Below are 16,947 nucleotides of genomic sequence, written 5' to 3'. Positions count from 1 at the left end.
GACTTGAAGAAGAAGCTAGTCTAGTGCCATCTCAAATTCCACTCACGATCACTTCGGTCTGGATGTTTCAAAATAATATTATTCCTCTCAACTCGTTCATTGTACTGACAGGCTACAGATCTCCTGCAGTGTCGTCCTTGCGTCGGACTTTTCTCGTCCATTCGCTGCCCTCGACCACGATGGGGATCCCAATTTCTTTGTCTTTGTGCTCAATAATTGATGCTCTTGAAGGCGCTGTGATGGGTCACCTCCGGCTCACACCCCAAAAACAAAAGTCATAAAAATAAAGCAAACACTGTTCGGCGCTTAGTTCTGCTGCAGGCAACCTTTCAAGTTTCGTGTCTCCCGTCTTCTGATTGATCGTTAAGATATCTATCCGTATCTATTTACAGGTCCATCTCAGATGCTGGCCGTTGTTATCCATGGCAATGCATGGGTCCGAGCCGTTCCGTCAGTCGAAGGTATCTGTTTGAAAGATGGTGGTGAGCTGCAGCAGTGCAGCTGCAGCTGCGACTCATACTTTGGACAGGAGGAGTTTCGTTTAGCCGTTGCAGCTTGATGGATATCCGCCTGAGTTCTAGGCGTCTAGCCTCACTGTGTCCGCCGTTCTCCGCAAAACAACCTGATATTATCTTGTTGATCGAACAGAATGATGTCAACAAACCTGTTCTGATTCTGGCGCTTATCCCATCTCGAAAGCATCCAATCTCGCTGGTCCCGAATCCTTCCTCCGAGGCGGCTGGCGGCTCTCTCCGAGTGGACGTGGTTGAGTCTCGGCCCACCGTTGAGGTCATTCTTCCACCGTGGTCAAGGTTTTGATTGCGATTGCTCTTGACCTTTATTATTGAAGACCTTCCAGAATACGGAGCAATATCCGAAGTACAACCGGACCAATTCGCGAGGGTTGCTGTCTCAATGTTTGAGGACGGCTTCTTCATGTACCTTAATGTGCCTTGTCAATGTTTGCAGGCGCCCTGGGTAGTACATTCGTAGTGAACTGCCTCTGTTGCCACAAACAATTGAGGATACTACTTGAGAAACTGTTTACCGGACCCCTATCAGCAACGAATTGTCTGATTGAGGGACGGAACAGATGACCGGTCGGAGCGAACCTAGAGACGGTGAAGAATGCCAAAAGAACCTTCCCAGGGTCTTCTCCAAGCTCAATCGTAGCTCAATCGGGATTGCAGGCTTTCATTTGATCAGGTGGTGAGCGTGGTGAACCGATGGGCCCTGGTGCCTGTGCCAGTCCCACAGTTGGCTGTTAGCCTGCTAGGCAGGTGCGCGGAAGCCTGGAGCCTCAGGCCCAGTGTAATGATTGTATGCCACCATCTCCTTCAATCGCTGCTCTTTAAAGCTTCAATCATCCCAATTGCTTGACTCTTGCTATTGAACATCTCAAAAGCTACCCTTGAGTTCCTAGGACAGCGTTGTTTGTTTGTTATTCTCCAGCGGATTCCCCTCCCGGCTCCAACAAGCGCGCCACCACTCAGCCTCACATCGGGGACTCGTATTAGTTGTGTTTCTCCCCTTAATGTCTTCTCCTCGTCCATTTCTCTATCCTTTTCCGTCCAACTGAGGCCAACTGCGTCAGAAAAATGCCTCCCAGATCGTTCAAAAAACTCGTTATCGCCGTGAGCGGCACTTTTCCCGGCTACAAACAAGGTGCCTTCCCACCTTACGTATTCTTCTGGAGCCAGCTCCGGAGCTATATTCTACATGCAGGATCTGAGCTGACACGTTATACTCAACCCGCAGCCGACTTGAAAGCGATTGTAGAGCGTCATGGTGCTACTTTTGTTTCCTCTGTCACGGCGGACTGTACCCATCTGGTCACCACCCAAAAGGAGGTCGAGAAGAATGGCACCAAGTGTGAGTGACGGAGTCTCACACCTGCATACACTTATTACTCACACTTCTCGCATCAGACCAGCAAGCTTCTGCCAAAAACTGTGAGATAGTCTCCATTGACTGGCTGGTCGACTCCGACAAGGCAAAGAAGCCGGTAGCTGAAAAGTCATACCACTTCACTGCCGCGCCCAATGGCAATCAGACTGATAGCGCGTCGGCTAAGCCGGAGAAGAAGCGGAGCGCTAAGGCGGCCTTGGACGCGAAAGATGATGATTCCAACAAGAAGCCGAAGAAAGAGGACACTCCAGATAATGTCGTCGAGGACGCGCAGAGGGTGACTTCAGAGAAGGTGAACAAGATGAAAGTAGAGGTTGATGAAGCCTACTACCCTAACGGAGCTGAATGGCAAGGTAAAAGTACTCTCCTTTGCTTCTTGAGCAAGTCTAACATTCGGAGCAGCGCCCACGGTGTACATTGACGAATCAGGCCTCATCTGGGATGCTACCCTGAACCAAACTGTCGCAGCCGCCAACAACAACAAATTCTACCGTGTCCAACTACTAACCTCCAAAGATGGCAGCAAGCACCAAATCTGGACCCGCTGGGGTCGAGTCGGAGAGAACGGTCAATCTGCACATCTAGGCGATGGCACCCTGGACAGCGCCAAAATGTTCTTTGAGAAGAAGTTCAAGGACAAATCCGGCCTTGCATGGAAAGACCGGTTGAAATCACCGAAGAACAACAAGTACACATTCATCGAGCGCAACTACGAAGAGAGCGATAATGAGGATGAAAAGGTCGACAGCAAGCTCTCAAAAGGGCCGTCAAAGACCATCGAGAGCAAACTGCCAGCCGCTGTTCGAAACCTTGTCAGCTTCATTTTCAACCAAGAATACTTCCTTTCGACCATGGCCCAAATGTCTTACGACGCTAAAAAGTTGCCCCTCGGTAAACTAAGTAAAAGGACCCTGATGACGGGGTTTGAGACACTGAAAGAGCTGTCAGAGCTCGCGACCACACCAAGCTTAGCCGCTTCGAGGTACGGCGTAAATCTACAGACTGCTATGGAGCAACTGAGCAACCGCTACTTTACCACAATCCCGCACGTTTTTGGCCGAAATCGCCCCCCAGTACTGAATGATCAGGCCTATATTAAGAAGGAGGTCGAGTTGTTGGAGACCCTGACCGACATGGAGGTTGCCAATAGCATTATGAAGGACTCAAGCAAGGCAGAGGATGAGAATCCGATTGATCGCCAGTACCAGGGCCTCGGGATGCAAGAGATGACTCCACGTAAGTTCCTTATACACCGCATGCTATTCGACACTAACCATACATAGTTGAACATTCATCTACCGAGTTCCAGGAGCTCCAGAACTATCTCACGCAGTCTCGTGGATCTACTCACCACTTGAGTTACAAGGTTAGTTCTTTTTCTGCTGTTTCATACTAGATCTAAATATTCCAGGTAATCGACATCTTCCGAATCGAGCGCCAGGGCGAGTTTGATCGATTCAAATCGTCTTCATACGCTAGCATGAAGAATAGCGACCGCCGGCTCCTGTGGCACGGCTCCCGCAGTACCAACTATGGTGGTATTCTCAGTCAGGGCCTCCGCATCGCACCGCCGGAAGCCCCTGTTAGTGGTTACATGTTCGGAAAGGGTGTTTACTTTGCCGATATGTCTTCGAAGTCTGCGAATTACTGTAACTCGTGGAACAGTGGTAATAAAGGTCTGCTGCTGCTCGGTGATGTTGAGCTTGGTGATCCTCTATACGAGCTGTATAATTCCGATTACCATGCTGGAGACAATGCGAAGAAGGAAGGCAAGATTGCGACGCTGGGCAAGGGCCGCACTATTCCTGGTGGGTGGAAAGATGCGGGTTGTGTCCATCCAGACCTGCAAGGTATACAGATGCCTGATGCGGCTTCTGGACCAGCGCAGCATCCCGGCAACAAGGCAGGGCTTCAGTACAACGAGTACATCGTGTACGATGTTGCACAGATCAGGTTGAGATACTTGTTTTTCGTTGACATGCGGTGATCTTGCTTCGCTCGTGCCATTTTACATCTTCAGACCTGGCGCAAAAAACACTACTAAGTATTCTAATGGTTCGGTTCGAGCCTATCACTTCACTTCGGTCAAATCAGGGATTTGATAATGTTCTTATATATCTTTTATTAGCCTAGCATACGACATTCCATTCAACTCCCTATCTCCGTCCTCTTCTTTCTCGCCAGAACCCACAAAAAGCGCACCTCCGTGCTCTCGTCCTCATTCCCATCCGCACCGTCCTCCAGATCCACCCAGACCTCCCTAACGACCAACTCAAATCCAATCCTCTCCAGGTGGCAGCAAGTCCCTTCCTCACCCCACGAACTCCAAAACATCTCCCCCTCCTCGCCCCCAAGCCATCCCTTGCTGTAATTACCTTCAGATTCAACAGCCCCGAAATTTGCAAGCAGGTATCCACCTGGTTTGAGCCACGTATACACTCTTTCGAGAAAAGTAACTTGCTCCTCCCGAGGAAGATGTATCAGGGAGTACATGCCCACCACAGCTGTGAGTGATTGTGGCTCGAAAGACAGAGCCATCATGTCGCCCTCTCGGAACGAGACACTGTCAAAGGAAGACAAAACTCTCGAAGCAGTTTGGATATTCGTACTCGAGATATCATTCCCGATAACCTTTTCAAAGAGTCCCGATGATGCCAAGGCCGAGAGGGTTGGTGTGCCCGTGCCGCAGCCGACTTCGAGGGCCGTTCTCTCCTCCCCATGTTCCTTGTCACCTTCACCTTCTGGATTTTGTTTTGAGGTGGAGATGGTGGGCAAGGAAGTCAGGTGAGAGAGAAGAATATTGAGGTACTTCTCTCTCGTTGGGTGTTGAGTCACCGTCCATTCTGAATATTTCTGCGAGATGGCGTCGTAGGCTTTTTGGATGTTGGATTTTACGGAATCGAGAGCCGCTGTTGAGGGTTGGGGCTTGGAGGACATTCTGATAGTAAGAACAGGAGAGTTTGATCGGTTGTATGTAAAGTGAATTTAGTTTGTCTAGTACTCTAAGTCTGGTGCTATATATATGTAGGATCTCTAATTTAGCCGAGGGAGACAAAGTCGGCGACTCGAATGGGTTAAGTACTTAATTTGACACACGTATGCGTATTATCAACCAAGTATGACTCAAACAATCACTAGCGACCCGACTTCTGCGGGAAAAGATTGGGTAATTGAATCAGAACTATATACAATTACTCCGAGTATAGACTAAAAAACCAAGGTATATACGTATAATCGTCGCCCGTGCACCCATAATTATCATTAAGCCTGTACCCAGACTCCCCACCTAATATAAAAGCAAGAAACCGATAATAAGTTATCTAGAAAGCATCAAGCCTTCTCGCCCGTTACAGCCTTGAAAATGAGGCCTAGAATCCAGCTCAGAAGCTTGAACGCTACCGTCAGCGCCCAGAACATAAGCTTGAAGCCCCAGCCGATGAGCTTGATGATGCCCCTTGCAAGACCGGGCAGTTCCTCATCTTTCTTATCTGCCTTTGTTACGGGCGAAGATCTGATACCATACTTTTCCAAGTCGATTTCTTCGACAACAGGGCTGGTGGGCGATCTTAATTTCGCCCTGGCTCTTTGGCGTCGGCTGGATTGGATGTGACTGAGTTTTGAGCGGAATGCGGACCACCATTTACGGTTGGTCTTCAGGATTTGGGTTTGTGGTTGTGTGGGGATGTCGAGGGCGGGGGTAGGAGGGTCTAGGTCGTCGCGTTCGGCGAGGGTTGCAAAGAGTTTAGGGCGGTTAGACGGGGTATTTGTGTGTGCAGGTTGTGGTGGGGTTGGTAGCCGCGTTTCTGTCTTTGTGGGGTCGTATATAGATAAGTCTCCCAAGACAGGGTTCGTATAGACATCAGAGACCGCGACGGCGAGTATAGCGGCGACGATGGAGTCAATGGCGTACAAGGATGGAATGGCGTTGGTGATTGCAGACGCTGAGATCGAGAGTGTCATTGTGCGAAGGTCAAGGGAGGCAAGAGTCTCGTCGGATTCCGACTCGGATCCGGATAGAGGAAGTGTAGATGTACGGGGCGATGCTACGGCAGCAACATCGGCAGGGATGTTTGGTAGCGGCGCTGTGACGAGGATGGTGGGTGCACTACTCTGCCCTCGGCCTTGACCTTGACTCTCGTTTGGCGTCGAAACGCTAATATGTAGTGCACCACTCTTCTGAGGCAAGGCAGGGGAGAGAACTGCCCCAGCCGCACCAACCAAAGCCGGTGGCGTTGCTGGCTTGATTTCCTGACTCTGGTATTGCCTGGTCAACGATGGATGGCGCAATTCATAAACGCGCTTAATCGGGCTCCAAGATAGTTTGCGGGATTCTAGCGCGGCTGCCTTTTTCAAAGCGTTTGCTTCGACCTCAGCAGCATCAGGAGGAGATAGTTGGTGCAGACGAGATAGTTCTGTTGCCTGATCGATTGCGAGCATAGCTGCCAATCGAGAGAAGAGGTGAGAGACTAGGCCGTCATTTGGGGGCTCACGACGCCGGCGGTCTTCGAGTTGAAGCATCATGATGGGTATGCTGCTGTTAGGAACGGAGGGGTTCCCTCTTGTGATTGATACTTCGTTTGTTGAGAAAGTTTGCATCGTGTAGAACGGCGAGTTTGGGTCGCCGAAGACGAATGTTGCGGGTTCGAGACTATCACAGGTCAGCTTGTTCCAACAGTTACTGGATAGGGTCTTACCGTTCCAGTCGGAGGTTGAAAGGCCCTGGAATGTCATCAGCTCTTTGCCCATTTGCAGCCTCCCACAGAATTCTAAGCTGTTCGGCTGATGAATACTGAATTTCGACGGGAGAGAGTACGCCAGCGGGGAAGTCATGAACATCTGCTGGCACCGTTTTCGGTCCGAGTGCCCGATCAATCTCTGGCGCCGGTGTGATGTTGAGTTTGAGGCCCGTAGGTCTGCGAGGTCGTGAGAAGTTGCTTGAGCCTGCGCGATTGTGTTGCGGCTGGCTAGGCGGTGCATTGGGGTTGAACTGGGGAAAGATCGATTTCAAGGGAATGATCGGAGAGACAGAGGGTGGAGGGGGGATTTGAGAAAGATGAAGCCCTCCACCATTCCTGTCGGTTGAGGTATTTGACTGGGTGCCTTCGGTTGCGGGGAATGCTCTTCTCTCGACCTGTGGGCTGGAGCTGTACAATGACTCTGACGACGTGGATGGCCTCAGCTCGGGCGTGAAAGAGCGCGGCGGTAGAGGAGGGACGTGTGCTGCTGGCGGAGGTTTTATGCTATGCGGCTCGACGACCTGAAAAATCACAGCCTTTGCTTCAGCAGCCTTGTCTTTGGGGTCTTCCAGCGCCGTAGAAGCTATCGACTGGGCGTCAATCGAGGGTCTTCTAGGTCCCTTGCGGAAGGGGTTCTTCGGAACTCCCTGCGGAGCAGGGGGTGGAAAGAGTTGAAACTGAGAACTGGTCATCTTGCACTCAGGCTTGCTGGGCTTGCGGTAACTAAACGAGTCCTGCTCGGTACAATGTACGCTGTGAGGAGTGTTTTGAAAGCCGGTCAACGGAGCTTGCACAGCGATTCATAGACCTAGGTATTGAGTCAATGTGCAGGATTGAGCAACAGAAGGGAATATAGGAACCGGCCTGGGGCAACATCTTTCGAAAAGCACAAGGCCCACAGCCGTCGCTATATACCATAACTTCAATTTGCACGAGGCCCGACCTCCGGCCGAATTTGACAAGTGCGCGCCCGTCATATCTTGGCTCTTGAATCGTCACAAAGTTAGTTGGGCGGAGATTAAGGGTCTGAACCGTGAGAGGCTCCTGCAGATGTGAAGAACGGACATCTGGTCTGCGGGTTGGACCTGAGAGCCCACGCGGGCGCTTAACGCGAACATCTCGATGGTCCGTCGGAGGGCTGCCGGTCTAATCACAGCGGGTGGCTGTCCTGCAGTCGAAGCGCTTAGAGCACGGTTAACTAGCAATTCTGATTCGCTGTTGCCCAAGCGCTGGGGTTCTGGAGGATCACGTACCATGCAACGGGCCATCTACCTGTTGGGGAGTGTGCTTAGCTGAAGACCTGGAGGGTTGGATTGGCCCAGACTCAGCCAGTGATGCATCCTTCGTTAGCAGAACCCTTCCAATGGCAAGGCAATGGATCCAGCGAACTCTTGTGATTTGTTGAGATCGTGAGAGATAGACAAGAGGTGCGATGGCGGAAGGCTGAGGAGGATGGAGGAGTTGACCAAAGTGGTATCGGCTGAGCGTCAACAGCTAGCTGCAAGCAAGATGAAGGCAGCCTTGCACCTGAAGCCGTTGTGCACGGCATTTTGTTTTAATTATACAATCTATCGTGACACATAATATACATATGTGGTGACTTAGTTTTCACCATCAACGGCATGGTCACGAAGCCGGTAAGTAAGCCCTTCAGCCATCGCAATGGCCCCCTCCATGTTGTCCTTGTTATACAAAAATAAGCCCTGTAGGGCAGCCGCACTTGTGCTGGTCGATCGATCGGCCTTATGACCGTTCTCATCCTCAATAAGGCCTAGTTCCTGAAGCCGGTTTAAGAAGGCTTGCCGAGAAGACCTAGTCGTATCCAAGTCACCGTAGAAACGATCCCAAAGAGAGCCAACTTGATAGCGAGTGATTTCGCCAATACGCACCGTCATGTCTACCCGCCCCGGACGTACTAAAGCCTCATCGAGACGATCTACGTGGTTAGTCGTCAGAAAGATGATGCGCTCCTCCGCACTCGCAACTCCATCCAGAGCGTTCAGTAAGCCGGAGAAGGTCACATTTGCACCTTGGTATCCATCCTCGTCGCTTTGAACACGGCGGTTTGCGAAGGCGGCATCCACATCTTCCAGAAGAACAATCGTCCGTTTCGGTACCACGGTCAATAGTCGATTTAGTCGATCGTCAGTAAGCCCTCGTTCGCTCAGATTTAGTAAGGCAATGTTATAGTTTAATTCTCCAGCCACAGCCTGTATGAAAGAGCTTTTGCCCGTGCCTGGCGGACCATACAGAAGATACCCCCGGCGGTAGGGAATCCCTCGGTCATAGTACCACTTCTCGCTGGACAGGAAATCTTTGACGTCGTCCACAATGCGCTCCTTCACACCCTTATCCAGGATTACCGAGTCTAGAGGACGTTTGCGTCGCGGGTTCCCGAGGGGTTCCCATCTTGCAACATCCGCTCGAAGAATTGAAGTTTTCCCTTCGTAGATCTTTTCGACATAAGCATGGGCTTCCGTAAACATTTCCTGGAAGACATGGCGTTGGGAGTAAAGTGTGGTCAACGTCATCGTCTCCCATGGGCGACCGGTCTGCTGTTCCTGCGCCCTAGATTCGCGCTGTCGATTGACAAAGATAAACGCATTATTATAGCGTAAGACATGTCGCCCAAGCCCCGGTACCATCGCGAAGTGTGTGTTTATGGCGCCATTTGAATGTGTGACCGTTTTGGTTTCCATCGAAAAGTGTCGCATCGAGGGAGTAAGTTTTCGAAGAAGCGAGTCGACAAAGCCAGACCTGCTGGCTGCGGACTGAGCCTCGTAGAGCTGCCCTTGTTGATAGACCCTCATCCAGTTGAGGAACCATTTGTATGAATCGTCCTTGTGGGTGATTTCGACTTCGACGAGCATCCGCCGCCGGATGAAATCCACACCATGGCGAAGGCCTTGTTGCGCAAATCTGGCGCCGACCGTTAATCCTGCGAGACCGAAGCCCTAAGAAATGATTGTGTCAAAACATGTCCTATGTCGGTACACAAACGCCAAGAACTAGCTGCTCTTACCGCTGTGAAAAAAGGGTTGCTGGCGAGCTGGGAGAACAGTCCTCCATCCCCTGTTGGGGCCGTCGTAGCCTGAATAGCGTCCTTTCTCTGCTGAACTACCGCATCTCCAGGGGAGAGCGGCCCTGGAGACGTTGGTCCAGGTAGGTCGATACCGCTCATGAAAGTAGAATCATTCGATCAATTGAATTTAGCTCCGAGGCAGGGCAGTTCAGAGAAGAACCCGAATGGGAAACACGGGTGTCGCCCGGAGCCTCGGCGCTAATTCGGGCCGATCTACATCCATGCGTGAGAACGACAAATTTAGGTACGGAGACTGGAGTAAGTAGATACCTAACCGACCCTTGCGGAATCCTACAGAGTCGCATTATTACATGAGTGATGTGGAATAATATGAGCCCGAATAGTCACTCGGACGAATTGAGAAGGCCGACTCGGTCTCACTGCACGCCTGAAGTAAGCTGAAGTATGGCGTTAGGGACCGGAGATACCGGCCATAACTGTGGCTCTTCTCAGCCATTCTTTGGCTAAGACGGAAATGCTTCCAGCCAGCTGGGGTAAAAAAAGCCCGCGACGATAATGTCAGTTTCTATCAGTTTCATGCTGGACACAGTGAGGTCGCCCAGACTACTGCACCACGCTTTCAAGAGGATATACGCCTAATCTCAAAGCGTAAGCTCTGGAACCTACAGCGCCCTATAGTTACCCCTCTTGCAGGATACCTAGTGTCAGACTGCCCTCAGCTCGGATTTAGCTGGGCTTTCTTTTTGCGCAGACCCTTGGTCTTCTGCTTCGTCCCTGTTACTTAAGACGGCTATTCCCGCCCAATGACCACCATGCGATCATTCTTGAGAAGCTGGTATATATTCCGCTCGTATAGCAGAAAACCATCTTACCCCCGGGCCTTTACTGCTTCGAACTTCAGAATGGCATCCTCTACCGCGACTGCCGTCTATGCCCTGACCTTGTCCGCTTCTCCCGTTTCCGCAGTTCCAGACAATGCGAGCAAGAAAGCGCATCACGCCCAGAATGGCTTCGAAAATCCTTGGGAGTATGCTAATAGTCTGTTCATTACCTTGCGCTTCGAACTGACCAGATTGCTCTAGCTCGTGGATTGCACCGTTCGACAAACAAATGAAAATGCTGTGGTGAGTACTACTACCTTTGATCAAGCAGAGTTCAGTCATTCTGACAGAACACAAGGCGCATGGTTTCTGGCAAAGGCAATCGACCCGATACCACTCCCCCTACAGTTCCTATACAAAAGCCAGTGTTCTTGGCGAGCCGAGAAACGCCCGCTTTGCGCGCGACATGGTTAGGCCATGCTTGCTATTACGTTGAGTTTCCAGGTGGACTTCGCGTGTTGTTTGACCCTGTATTTGAGGACCGCTGCTCCCCGATATCATGGCTAGGACCAAAGCGTTATACCGAGCCGCCCTGCGAGATTAAGGATATACCTATCATCGATGCGGTCGTCATTTCCCACAATCACTATGACCATCTGTCTCTTCCAACTGTGCAGGACATCCACAAGCGACACCCAAATTGCCATTTCTTTGTTCCTCTGGGTAACAAGTCATGGTTCGACGACAACGGGATAGTAAATGCGACGGAACTCGATTGGTGGGATGAACGCGACGTCCTACTTTCCCCGGCACAATCCGAAACACAGGTTGAGAAGACGGATCAAGACGCCAGTGCAAAATTGGCGGATATCAAGGCTCGAATTGGCTGCCTGCCTTGCCAGCATTTCAGCGCTAGGACACCATTCGACCGTTGCAAAACTCTTTGGGCATCATGGTATGTTGAATCTGGAGGTCGCAAGGTCTACTTTGCAGGGTAAGCTCCTATCGCGCATATCTTTCATTCAGCCCTGCTATATCTGACCACTGCACTTATTCAGAGACACCGGTTATAGAACGGTACCAGAACTCCCAGCAGGCGTCGACGACCACGGCCCTGAATACAACTTCCCTTCGTGCCCTGCCTTCAAAGAAGTAGGTCAATATCGCGGCCCCTTTGACCTCGGCCTGATTCCCATCGGCGCGTACGACCCGCGTTTCTTCATGAGCCCTATCCACTCAGATCCTCACGATGCTGTTGAGATATTCCAAGATACCAAATGCAGGAAAGCGCTGGGTATGCATTGGGGTACCTGGGTGTTGACGGAGGAGGACGTTTTGGAGCCTCCTAGGAAGCTCAAAGAAGCACTGAAGAAGCATGAAATTCCCGAGACTGGAGTTTTTGATATTTGTGATATTGGCGAGAGCCGGGAGTTCTAAACTCGAAGCATGACAACAGTCAATGAGTGCTGCTGGGTGGGTTGCATATACTTTGGTATCTCCCCTTTGAGCGACGATTATGTATATTAGTAACGCCTGAAAGTTATTAGATACCCTATCTTGGTTTTACCTGTTTGCATGTATCCACTGTTTTACAGGGCCTGCAGAGTGAAAGTGGTTAACCACAATCTCAGGTGAGCAAGCAGAGTGCTCTTTTCTTCCCTCTAGTGAATGACTAGGCCAATCAACAGTTCGCACCTGCTCTTTGTATGAGTTTCATTTGTTCACGGATCACAGGATGTTGATACAAAATTTTACTACAAGAGTGATGGTACTCGACCAGTTTCTCTCCTGATCCTCGATCCCCCAACTCCTCTTCTCGATCCCAAAGTCATTATTCCCTACAAATACTCTTCGCTTAGCAAGTCTACGCTACTCTCAACAATTTATTGACATTCCCGTCATCTCCCTCCATTCTCATATGCACATCTAGACGATCATGGCGCCCAAAACTCAAACTCCCACCTTACTACCTCGCAAAGAAAAGCCCTTGGCCGGCCCTAACTCCTCCACGGGATTTACAAGTCGCAAACATCAAGAGCATCGACTTAGGCGCCGTACAAAGAAAGGCAATGGCCATGCTATGGTAGATGAAGAGGAAGTTGTCTACGAACTCAACGAAGCCGCGCTCGCGAAACTCCCCATTTATCTGCAGAACAACATGCGCGAGATCCATTCTGAGACACTCAGCCGTCTACAGGCGGAGCAGCGTCAGTTCCTCAACCGCCGAGCTGAGAGGGCAAATCAAGTCAGAATGAAGGAATCTGAGAAGCACGACGCAGAGCAATGGTTCTTGGAGGCAATTGCGGAGCTTGATGAGGCGAGAAAGGTGCAGGATGAGCTGAAGAGAGAAATGGAGAAGGGAGAAAAGGTACTCCAGCAAAAGATGGAAGAGTATGGTCTGAGCTTCGGGTGCCCGCAGAACATGACCTGGTGTCCGGTGCAGCGGGTTTGGGTTCCTGTTTCGTATCATGGGAGGGACAGGGTCCTGGGTATGACTTCAAAGAGCGGTACTGTTGGCATGGAGAACATCAGGGGCTATGGAAGGAGCCATAGGATGAAGTTGGAGGTTGAGGCAGATGCTGTGCACGCAAGGAATGGCTCAATTACCCGTTGTGAGTGCCACGGATCGTCCTACGAGCGATACAGGGCGTTGAGGTGTTCTGGACCATACTACGTGAATGAAGCTGAACCTGGTCGAGGCGATTACCAGCGAGAGGTTCCTCGACATTCTCGCAACGGATCATCCCTCATATCGGCAGCGCGCAACCATATACGCTCGAAGATGATGCGAGTCAAAGAGTTCCTCAAGAAGTGACTCAGTCATGCTTAATCAGAGCCGCATCCCCGGGACTGCTAGGTCCGTGGTATGCTGCACATCTGTCCTGACTGATGTCCTGATAGATGCTCCAATCGATGTCCTAGTAAGTCCTAGTTGATATCCTGGTCAATATCCCGGTTGATGTCTCTGCCAATATCTCAGTTGATGTCCCAGTCGGTGTTTTTGTTTCTTTGGCATTTTGGTCGTCATATGAGGTTATGATGTAGCAACCGGATAAGCATGATCGAGCTGTTGTATGTAGAGACTATCTGAATAAGAACTCGGAACGATTATTGAAGCTACATGACCAGATCGAAGTAGAGAAGAAGTCCACTTAATTCCTGAGGCAGCAAAGAACAGGGGTTAAATACGCTAGTCTAAAGTTAGGCTAGTGGCGGTGAGCTCAGGCTTCCAGTCCGCAATCCCACTTCGAGAGCGCCGGAAATTTGAGGTCAAGGCGGGCACAACAACTCCAGATCTCTTTTCTCAACTTGCGGCCGGTCTGAGCGTATATTTTCCCCGCTCGACTAATTCGAGGCTGCTATCGCTGCTCTATACTTTGTTCTCCCCTGTTCCCGTTGAAAGCCCGCAGACACCGTCAAGATGCAGGCTCCGGTGGTGGTAATGAGTACGTTCCTAAAGAAAGTTGTCCCCCCGACTGCAGAAAGCTAATACACTCAGACACCAATGCTGGTGAGAGACAGGTCGGTCGTAAAGCTCAGTTGTCGAATATTACCGCTGCGAAGACGTACGTGCTCGTTCAGCTGCCACCCCGCTTCAATCTAATACTTCCTCCTCAGAGTTGCGGATATCATTCGGTCATGTCTGGGCCCCAAGGCTATGCTGAAGATGCTGCTGGATCCCATGGGCGGTATCGTCCTTACCAACGATGGACATGCTATCCTCAGAGAAATCGAAGTGTCGCACCCCGCCGCTAAGAGCATGATCGAACTCAGCCGTACACAGGACGAGGAGGTCGGAGATGGAACGACAACCGTTATCATTCTCGGTATGATTTCTCGTTGCGGCTTATAGGTCGTGTGGGTGATACTGACCTTTGTAGCCGGTGAAATGCTTGCACAGGCCCTCCCCCAGCTCGAACGTAACATCCACCCCGTCGTTATTATTTCAGCCTTCAAGCGCGCCCTGGCAGATGCACTTGCAATCATTGAGGAGGTCTCGCTACCCGTGGATATTGACGATGATAAGGCGATGTACACTCTGATCAAGTCGTCCATTGGCACAAAGTTTGTTTCGAGATGGTCGGATCTGATGTGCGATCTTGCGCTACGAGCCGTCCGCACTGTGTCATTTGATGCTGGCGGTGGCAAGAGGGAGGTCGACATCAAGCGATATGCCCGTATTGAGAAGATTCCCGGAGGTCAGATTGAGGACAGCGAGGTCATTGATGGTGTGATGGTCAACAAAGACATTACGCATCCTAAGATGCGAAGGAGGATCGAAAACCCCAGGGTCATCTTGCTGGACTGCCCATTGGAATACAAGAAGGGTGAATCACAAACCAACATTGAGATCTCCAAGGAGGACGACTGGAACCGTATTTTGCAGATTGAGGAGGAACAGGTCAAGCACATGTGTGATGCTATCTTGGCATTGAAGCCCGACGTTGTTATCACGGAGAAGGGTGTCTCTGGTAAGTGGCTGCGTTCACCGGTGATACATTTCGCTAACATTGTTTTTAGATCTTGCACAGCACTTCTTGATGAAGGCCAATGTCACAGCTCTTCGTCGAGTGAGGAAGACTGACAACAACCGTATTGCCAGGGCTACCGGTGCCACGATCGTCAACCGTGTGGACGACCTCCAAGAATCCGATGTCGGAACCGGGTGTGGTCTCTTCGAGATCGAGAAGATTGGTGATGAGTACTTCACTTTCCTTAGAAAGTGCGAAAACCCCAAGGCTTGCACGATCCTTCTCCGCGGTCCCTCCAAGGACATTATCAACGAGATCGAGCGCAACCTCCAGGATGCCATGTCCGTCGCTCGCAATGTCATCTTCCACCCACGCCTCTGCCCCGGTGGTGGTGCTATCGAGATGGCCGTTTCAGTCAAGCTCAGCAAATTGGCCAAGTCCATTGAAGGTGTCCAACAGTGGCCGTACAAGGCCGTGGCCGATGCCATGGAGGTCATTCCCCGCACGCTTGCACAGAACGCCGGAGCCAGTCCTATCCGGGTCCTCACCCGCATGAGGGCTAAGCACGCTGAAGGACACCACACATTCGGTCTTGACGGTGACTCGGGCGCTCTAGTTGACATGAAGGAGTATGGCGTTTGGGAGCCAGAAGCAGTCAAGCTACAGAGTATCAAGACTGCTGTCGAGGTAAGATATCAATCTAACTTCGTCTATACCGCCAGCTAACAGTACAACAGTCGGCATGCCTGCTTCTTCGTGTTGATGATATCTGCAGTGGTAAGACTGCCCAACAGGCGGGTGCGCCCAGCGGTGGTGGTGAAGAATAGACGACATGGTCACGGAATAAAAATGCGTACATAATGCCACAAATCTCTTCCGATTTGTATGACTATCCTAAGTTAAAATTATACTGGGTATCTTATACTGTACATCGCTCGTCCTAGAACTAGAGAACCTCAATCATCATGAATGATAACACCAAGAGTTTCCTCCGCCGCCTCCACTTGCTCTCCCTCATAACCTCCCCCAGACCCGCTGGCAGTACCCTTTCCCTCAGCTGTGACATCCATTGTATCCGGTCCCTTCGTAGGAGCACTCCCATTACTCTTAGCATCACCCCCCTTCTTCCCCGCCTTCGCTTTATTCCTCTTCTCCCTCCTCTTCCGATTTTTCTCCGTCTTCTCCTCATCTTTCCTCCTCACCTCTTCCTGTTTCTTCTGCCACTCAACCTCATCCTTCTCCCGGTCGACCTCATCCTGCATCAGCCGTAACCGCTCATACTCGCGTCGCCGACTCGCCTTGTAAACGTGGAATTCGCCAGATCCCGCACCAGCGGAGGATCCCTGGACGTTCGCGACGATCTCAGGCGGCGCCGGGAGGTTTGACGCGGTGCGATGTTGCGAGGCGTTAGGGAGTCTTATTTCTTTGCTGGGGTCTTTGAAGAGCGAGGAGATTGCGGTAGCTTGGTCGCCGTGGGGGGTAACGGCGCGACGCTTTGTTGGGCGCTGACTGCGCGGGTCGGCACTTGTTGGGATTGAGGAGGGGCCTGGTTCGGACATGCTGGATGTGTTGTTGTGGTAGGCTAAGGTATGCTTTTCGGCCGGATAGGTAGAACGAGAGTTAGGCAGGTGGGAGCGGTTGCGCCGAGGCGGAAAGTCTGAGAAGTGCTCGGGATCCGGTGTACCAAACAACAGAATCAAACTTCAAGCTAAAGCGGTGCAGTTGATGTAGGGTTGAAGTGTTGTTGCGGCGGATTAATGACGATGGGAGCGAAAGGAAGCAAAAATGTTCTCTAAGGCTTAAGCAGGCTCCTTGTGTGGGTCAATGGATCTTCACCAACCTACTACCGTAGAATCGGCGTACGCTGTAGATAAGCAAGCCCCAGCACTGTCCAGCCCAGCAGTCACCTGCAAGTTGCAAACCATTGTCAACCGGGCGTCAGCATGTGACAGCCTAACGAGCTGAAG

The 16,947-nt window shown here is 51.1% G+C and overlaps 9 protein-coding genes across 9 annotated transcripts; 4 read left to right on the top strand and 5 right to left on the bottom strand.

The window, feature by feature from the left end:
- Nucleotides 1–51: 51 nt before the first annotated feature.
- BJY04DRAFT_195383 (uncharacterized protein) lies at nt 52–1,355 on the bottom strand. Its single transcript, XM_073712205.1, has one exon. It carries the CDS (start codon nt 936–938, stop codon nt 417–419), a length of 522 nt encoding a protein of 173 aa, XP_073568488.1. The 5' UTR covers nt 939–1,355; the 3' UTR covers nt 52–416.
- Nucleotide 1,356: 1 nt separating this feature from the next.
- BJY04DRAFT_195380 (putative poly(ADP)-ribose polymerase PARP) lies at nt 1,357–4,016 on the top strand. The gene is made up of 5 exons (XM_073712204.1): nt 1,357–1,872; nt 1,929–2,261; nt 2,311–3,144; nt 3,192–3,274; nt 3,320–4,016. The coding sequence occupies exons 1-5, from the start codon at nt 1,599–1,601 to the stop codon at nt 3,893–3,895; spliced, it is 2,100 nt and encodes a 699-aa protein (XP_073568487.1). The 5' UTR covers nt 1,357–1,598; the 3' UTR covers nt 3,896–4,016.
- On the bottom strand, nt 4,017–4,997 carry BJY04DRAFT_195378 (class I SAM-dependent methyltransferase). Its single transcript, XM_073712203.1, has one exon. It carries the CDS (start codon nt 4,843–4,845, stop codon nt 4,057–4,059), a length of 789 nt encoding a protein of 262 aa, XP_073568486.1. The 5' UTR covers nt 4,846–4,997; the 3' UTR covers nt 4,017–4,056.
- Nucleotides 4,998–5,060: 63 nt separating this feature from the next.
- BJY04DRAFT_229703 (uncharacterized protein) lies at nt 5,061–7,336 on the bottom strand (the record flags this gene model as incomplete). The annotated part of the gene is made up of 2 exons (XM_073719123.1): nt 5,061–6,556; nt 6,603–7,336. The coding sequence occupies 2 exons, from the start codon at nt 7,334–7,336 to the stop codon at nt 5,239–5,241; spliced, it is 2,052 nt and encodes a 683-aa protein (XP_073568485.1). The 3' UTR covers nt 5,061–5,238.
- An 826-nt stretch (nt 7,337–8,162) lies between these two features.
- On the bottom strand, nt 8,163–9,990 carry BJY04DRAFT_195374 (bifunctional AAA family ATPase chaperone/translocase BCS1). The gene is made up of 2 exons (XM_073712202.1): nt 9,667–9,990; nt 8,163–9,598 (listed from the first exon to the last, which is right to left on the bottom strand). The coding sequence occupies exons 1-2, from the start codon at nt 9,823–9,825 to the stop codon at nt 8,246–8,248; spliced, it is 1,512 nt and encodes a 503-aa protein (XP_073568484.1). The 5' UTR covers nt 9,826–9,990; the 3' UTR covers nt 8,163–8,245.
- A 418-nt stretch (nt 9,991–10,408) lies between these two features.
- Nucleotides 10,409–12,270, top strand: BJY04DRAFT_109351 (putative Zn-dependent hydrolase/oxidoreductase family protein). The gene is made up of 6 exons (XM_073708104.1): nt 10,409–10,714; nt 10,770–10,811; nt 10,867–11,502; nt 11,567–12,000; nt 12,049–12,139; nt 12,243–12,270. The coding sequence occupies exons 1-4, from the start codon at nt 10,491–10,493 to the stop codon at nt 11,943–11,945; spliced, it is 1,281 nt and encodes a 426-aa protein (XP_073568483.1). The 5' UTR covers nt 10,409–10,490; the 3' UTR covers nt 11,946–12,000; nt 12,049–12,139; nt 12,243–12,270.
- On the top strand, nt 11,978–13,592 carry BJY04DRAFT_195367 (uncharacterized protein). Its single transcript, XM_073712201.1, has 2 exons — nt 11,978–12,000; nt 12,056–13,592. The coding sequence occupies exon 2, from the start codon at nt 12,445–12,447 to the stop codon at nt 13,321–13,323; it is 879 nt and encodes a 292-aa protein (XP_073568482.1). The 5' UTR covers nt 11,978–12,000; nt 12,056–12,444; the 3' UTR covers nt 13,324–13,592.
- Nucleotides 13,593–13,764: 172 nt separating this feature from the next.
- On the top strand, nt 13,765–15,872 carry BJY04DRAFT_109340 (chaperonin-containing T-complex subunit CCT3). Its single transcript, XM_073708103.1, has 6 exons — nt 13,765–13,954; nt 14,008–14,074; nt 14,127–14,335; nt 14,390–14,980; nt 15,030–15,667; nt 15,718–15,872. The coding sequence occupies exons 1-6, from the start codon at nt 13,930–13,932 to the stop codon at nt 15,805–15,807; spliced, it is 1,620 nt and encodes a 539-aa protein (XP_073568481.1). The 5' UTR covers nt 13,765–13,929; the 3' UTR covers nt 15,808–15,872.
- BJY04DRAFT_109337 (PRKRIP1 family protein) lies at nt 15,822–16,839 on the bottom strand. The gene is made up of 2 exons (XM_073708102.1): nt 16,821–16,839; nt 15,822–16,770 (listed from the first exon to the last, which is right to left on the bottom strand). Exon 2 carries the CDS (start codon nt 16,537–16,539, stop codon nt 15,937–15,939), a length of 603 nt encoding a protein of 200 aa, XP_073568480.1. The 5' UTR covers nt 16,540–16,770; nt 16,821–16,839; the 3' UTR covers nt 15,822–15,936.
- Nucleotides 16,840–16,947: the final 108 nt, after the last annotated feature.

This window comes from Aspergillus karnatakaensis (genome assembly GCF_047715665.1).
Source record: "Aspergillus karnatakaensis strain CBS 102800 unplaced genomic scaffold BJY04scaffold_44, whole genome shotgun sequence".
Classification (NCBI taxonomy): Eukaryota; Fungi; Ascomycota; class Eurotiomycetes; order Eurotiales; family Aspergillaceae; genus Aspergillus; species Aspergillus karnatakaensis.
The sequence above is the reverse complement of the archived record's forward strand: the minus strand, read 5'-3'. Positions and strand labels throughout refer to the sequence as shown.

What these genes read in the sequence shown, in the direction of transcription:
- BJY04DRAFT_195383 (XM_073712205.1), bottom strand. Translation starts at nt 938, where the DNA reads ATGAAGAAGCCGTCCTCAAACATTGAGACAGCAACCCTCGCGAATTGG.
- BJY04DRAFT_195380 (XM_073712204.1), top strand. Translation starts at nt 1,599, where the DNA reads ATGCCTCCCAGATCGTTCAAAAAACTCGTTATCGCCGTGAGCGGCACT. An exon ending in TAACGGAGCTGAATGGCAAG is followed by an intron (nt 2,262 to 2,310) that starts GTAAAAGTACTC and finishes CATTCGGAGCAG; the next exon opens with CGCCCACGGTGTACATTGAC. An exon ending in GATGCAAGAGATGACTCCAC is followed by an intron (nt 3,145 to 3,191) that starts GTAAGTTCCTTA and finishes AACCATACATAG; the next exon opens with TTGAACATTCATCTACCGAG.
- BJY04DRAFT_195378 (XM_073712203.1), bottom strand. Translation starts at nt 4,845, where the DNA reads ATGTCCTCCAAGCCCCAACCCTCAACAGCGGCTCTCGATTCCGTAAAA.
- BJY04DRAFT_195374 (XM_073712202.1), bottom strand. Translation starts at nt 9,825, where the DNA reads ATGAGCGGTATCGACCTACCTGGACCAACGTCTCCAGGGCCGCTCTCC. An exon ending in GCAACCCTTTTTTCACAGCG is followed by an intron (nt 9,599 to 9,666) that starts GTAAGAGCAGCT and finishes ATCATTTCTTAG; the next exon opens with GGCTTCGGTCTCGCAGGATT.
- BJY04DRAFT_109351 (XM_073708104.1), top strand. Translation starts at nt 10,491, where the DNA reads ATGACCACCATGCGATCATTCTTGAGAAGCTGGTATATATTCCGCTCG. An exon ending in GGCTTCGAAAATCCTTGGGA is followed by an intron (nt 10,715 to 10,769) that starts GTATGCTAATAG and finishes AGATTGCTCTAG; the next exon opens with CTCGTGGATTGCACCGTTCG. An exon ending in CGCAAGGTCTACTTTGCAGG is followed by an intron (nt 11,503 to 11,566) that starts GTAAGCTCCTAT and finishes GCACTTATTCAG; the next exon opens with AGACACCGGTTATAGAACGG.
- BJY04DRAFT_195367 (XM_073712201.1), top strand. Translation starts at nt 12,445, where the DNA reads ATGGCGCCCAAAACTCAAACTCCCACCTTACTACCTCGCAAAGAAAAG.
- BJY04DRAFT_109340 (XM_073708103.1), top strand. Translation starts at nt 13,930, where the DNA reads ATGCAGGCTCCGGTGGTGGTAATGA. An exon ending in GGCTCCGGTGGTGGTAATGA is followed by an intron (nt 13,955 to 14,007) that starts GTACGTTCCTAA and finishes TAATACACTCAG; the next exon opens with ACACCAATGCTGGTGAGAGA. An exon ending in GACAACCGTTATCATTCTCG is followed by an intron (nt 14,336 to 14,389) that starts GTATGATTTCTC and finishes TGACCTTTGTAG; the next exon opens with CCGGTGAAATGCTTGCACAG.
- BJY04DRAFT_109337 (XM_073708102.1), bottom strand. Translation starts at nt 16,539, where the DNA reads ATGTCCGAACCAGGCCCCTCCTCAATCCCAACAAGTGCCGACCCGCGC.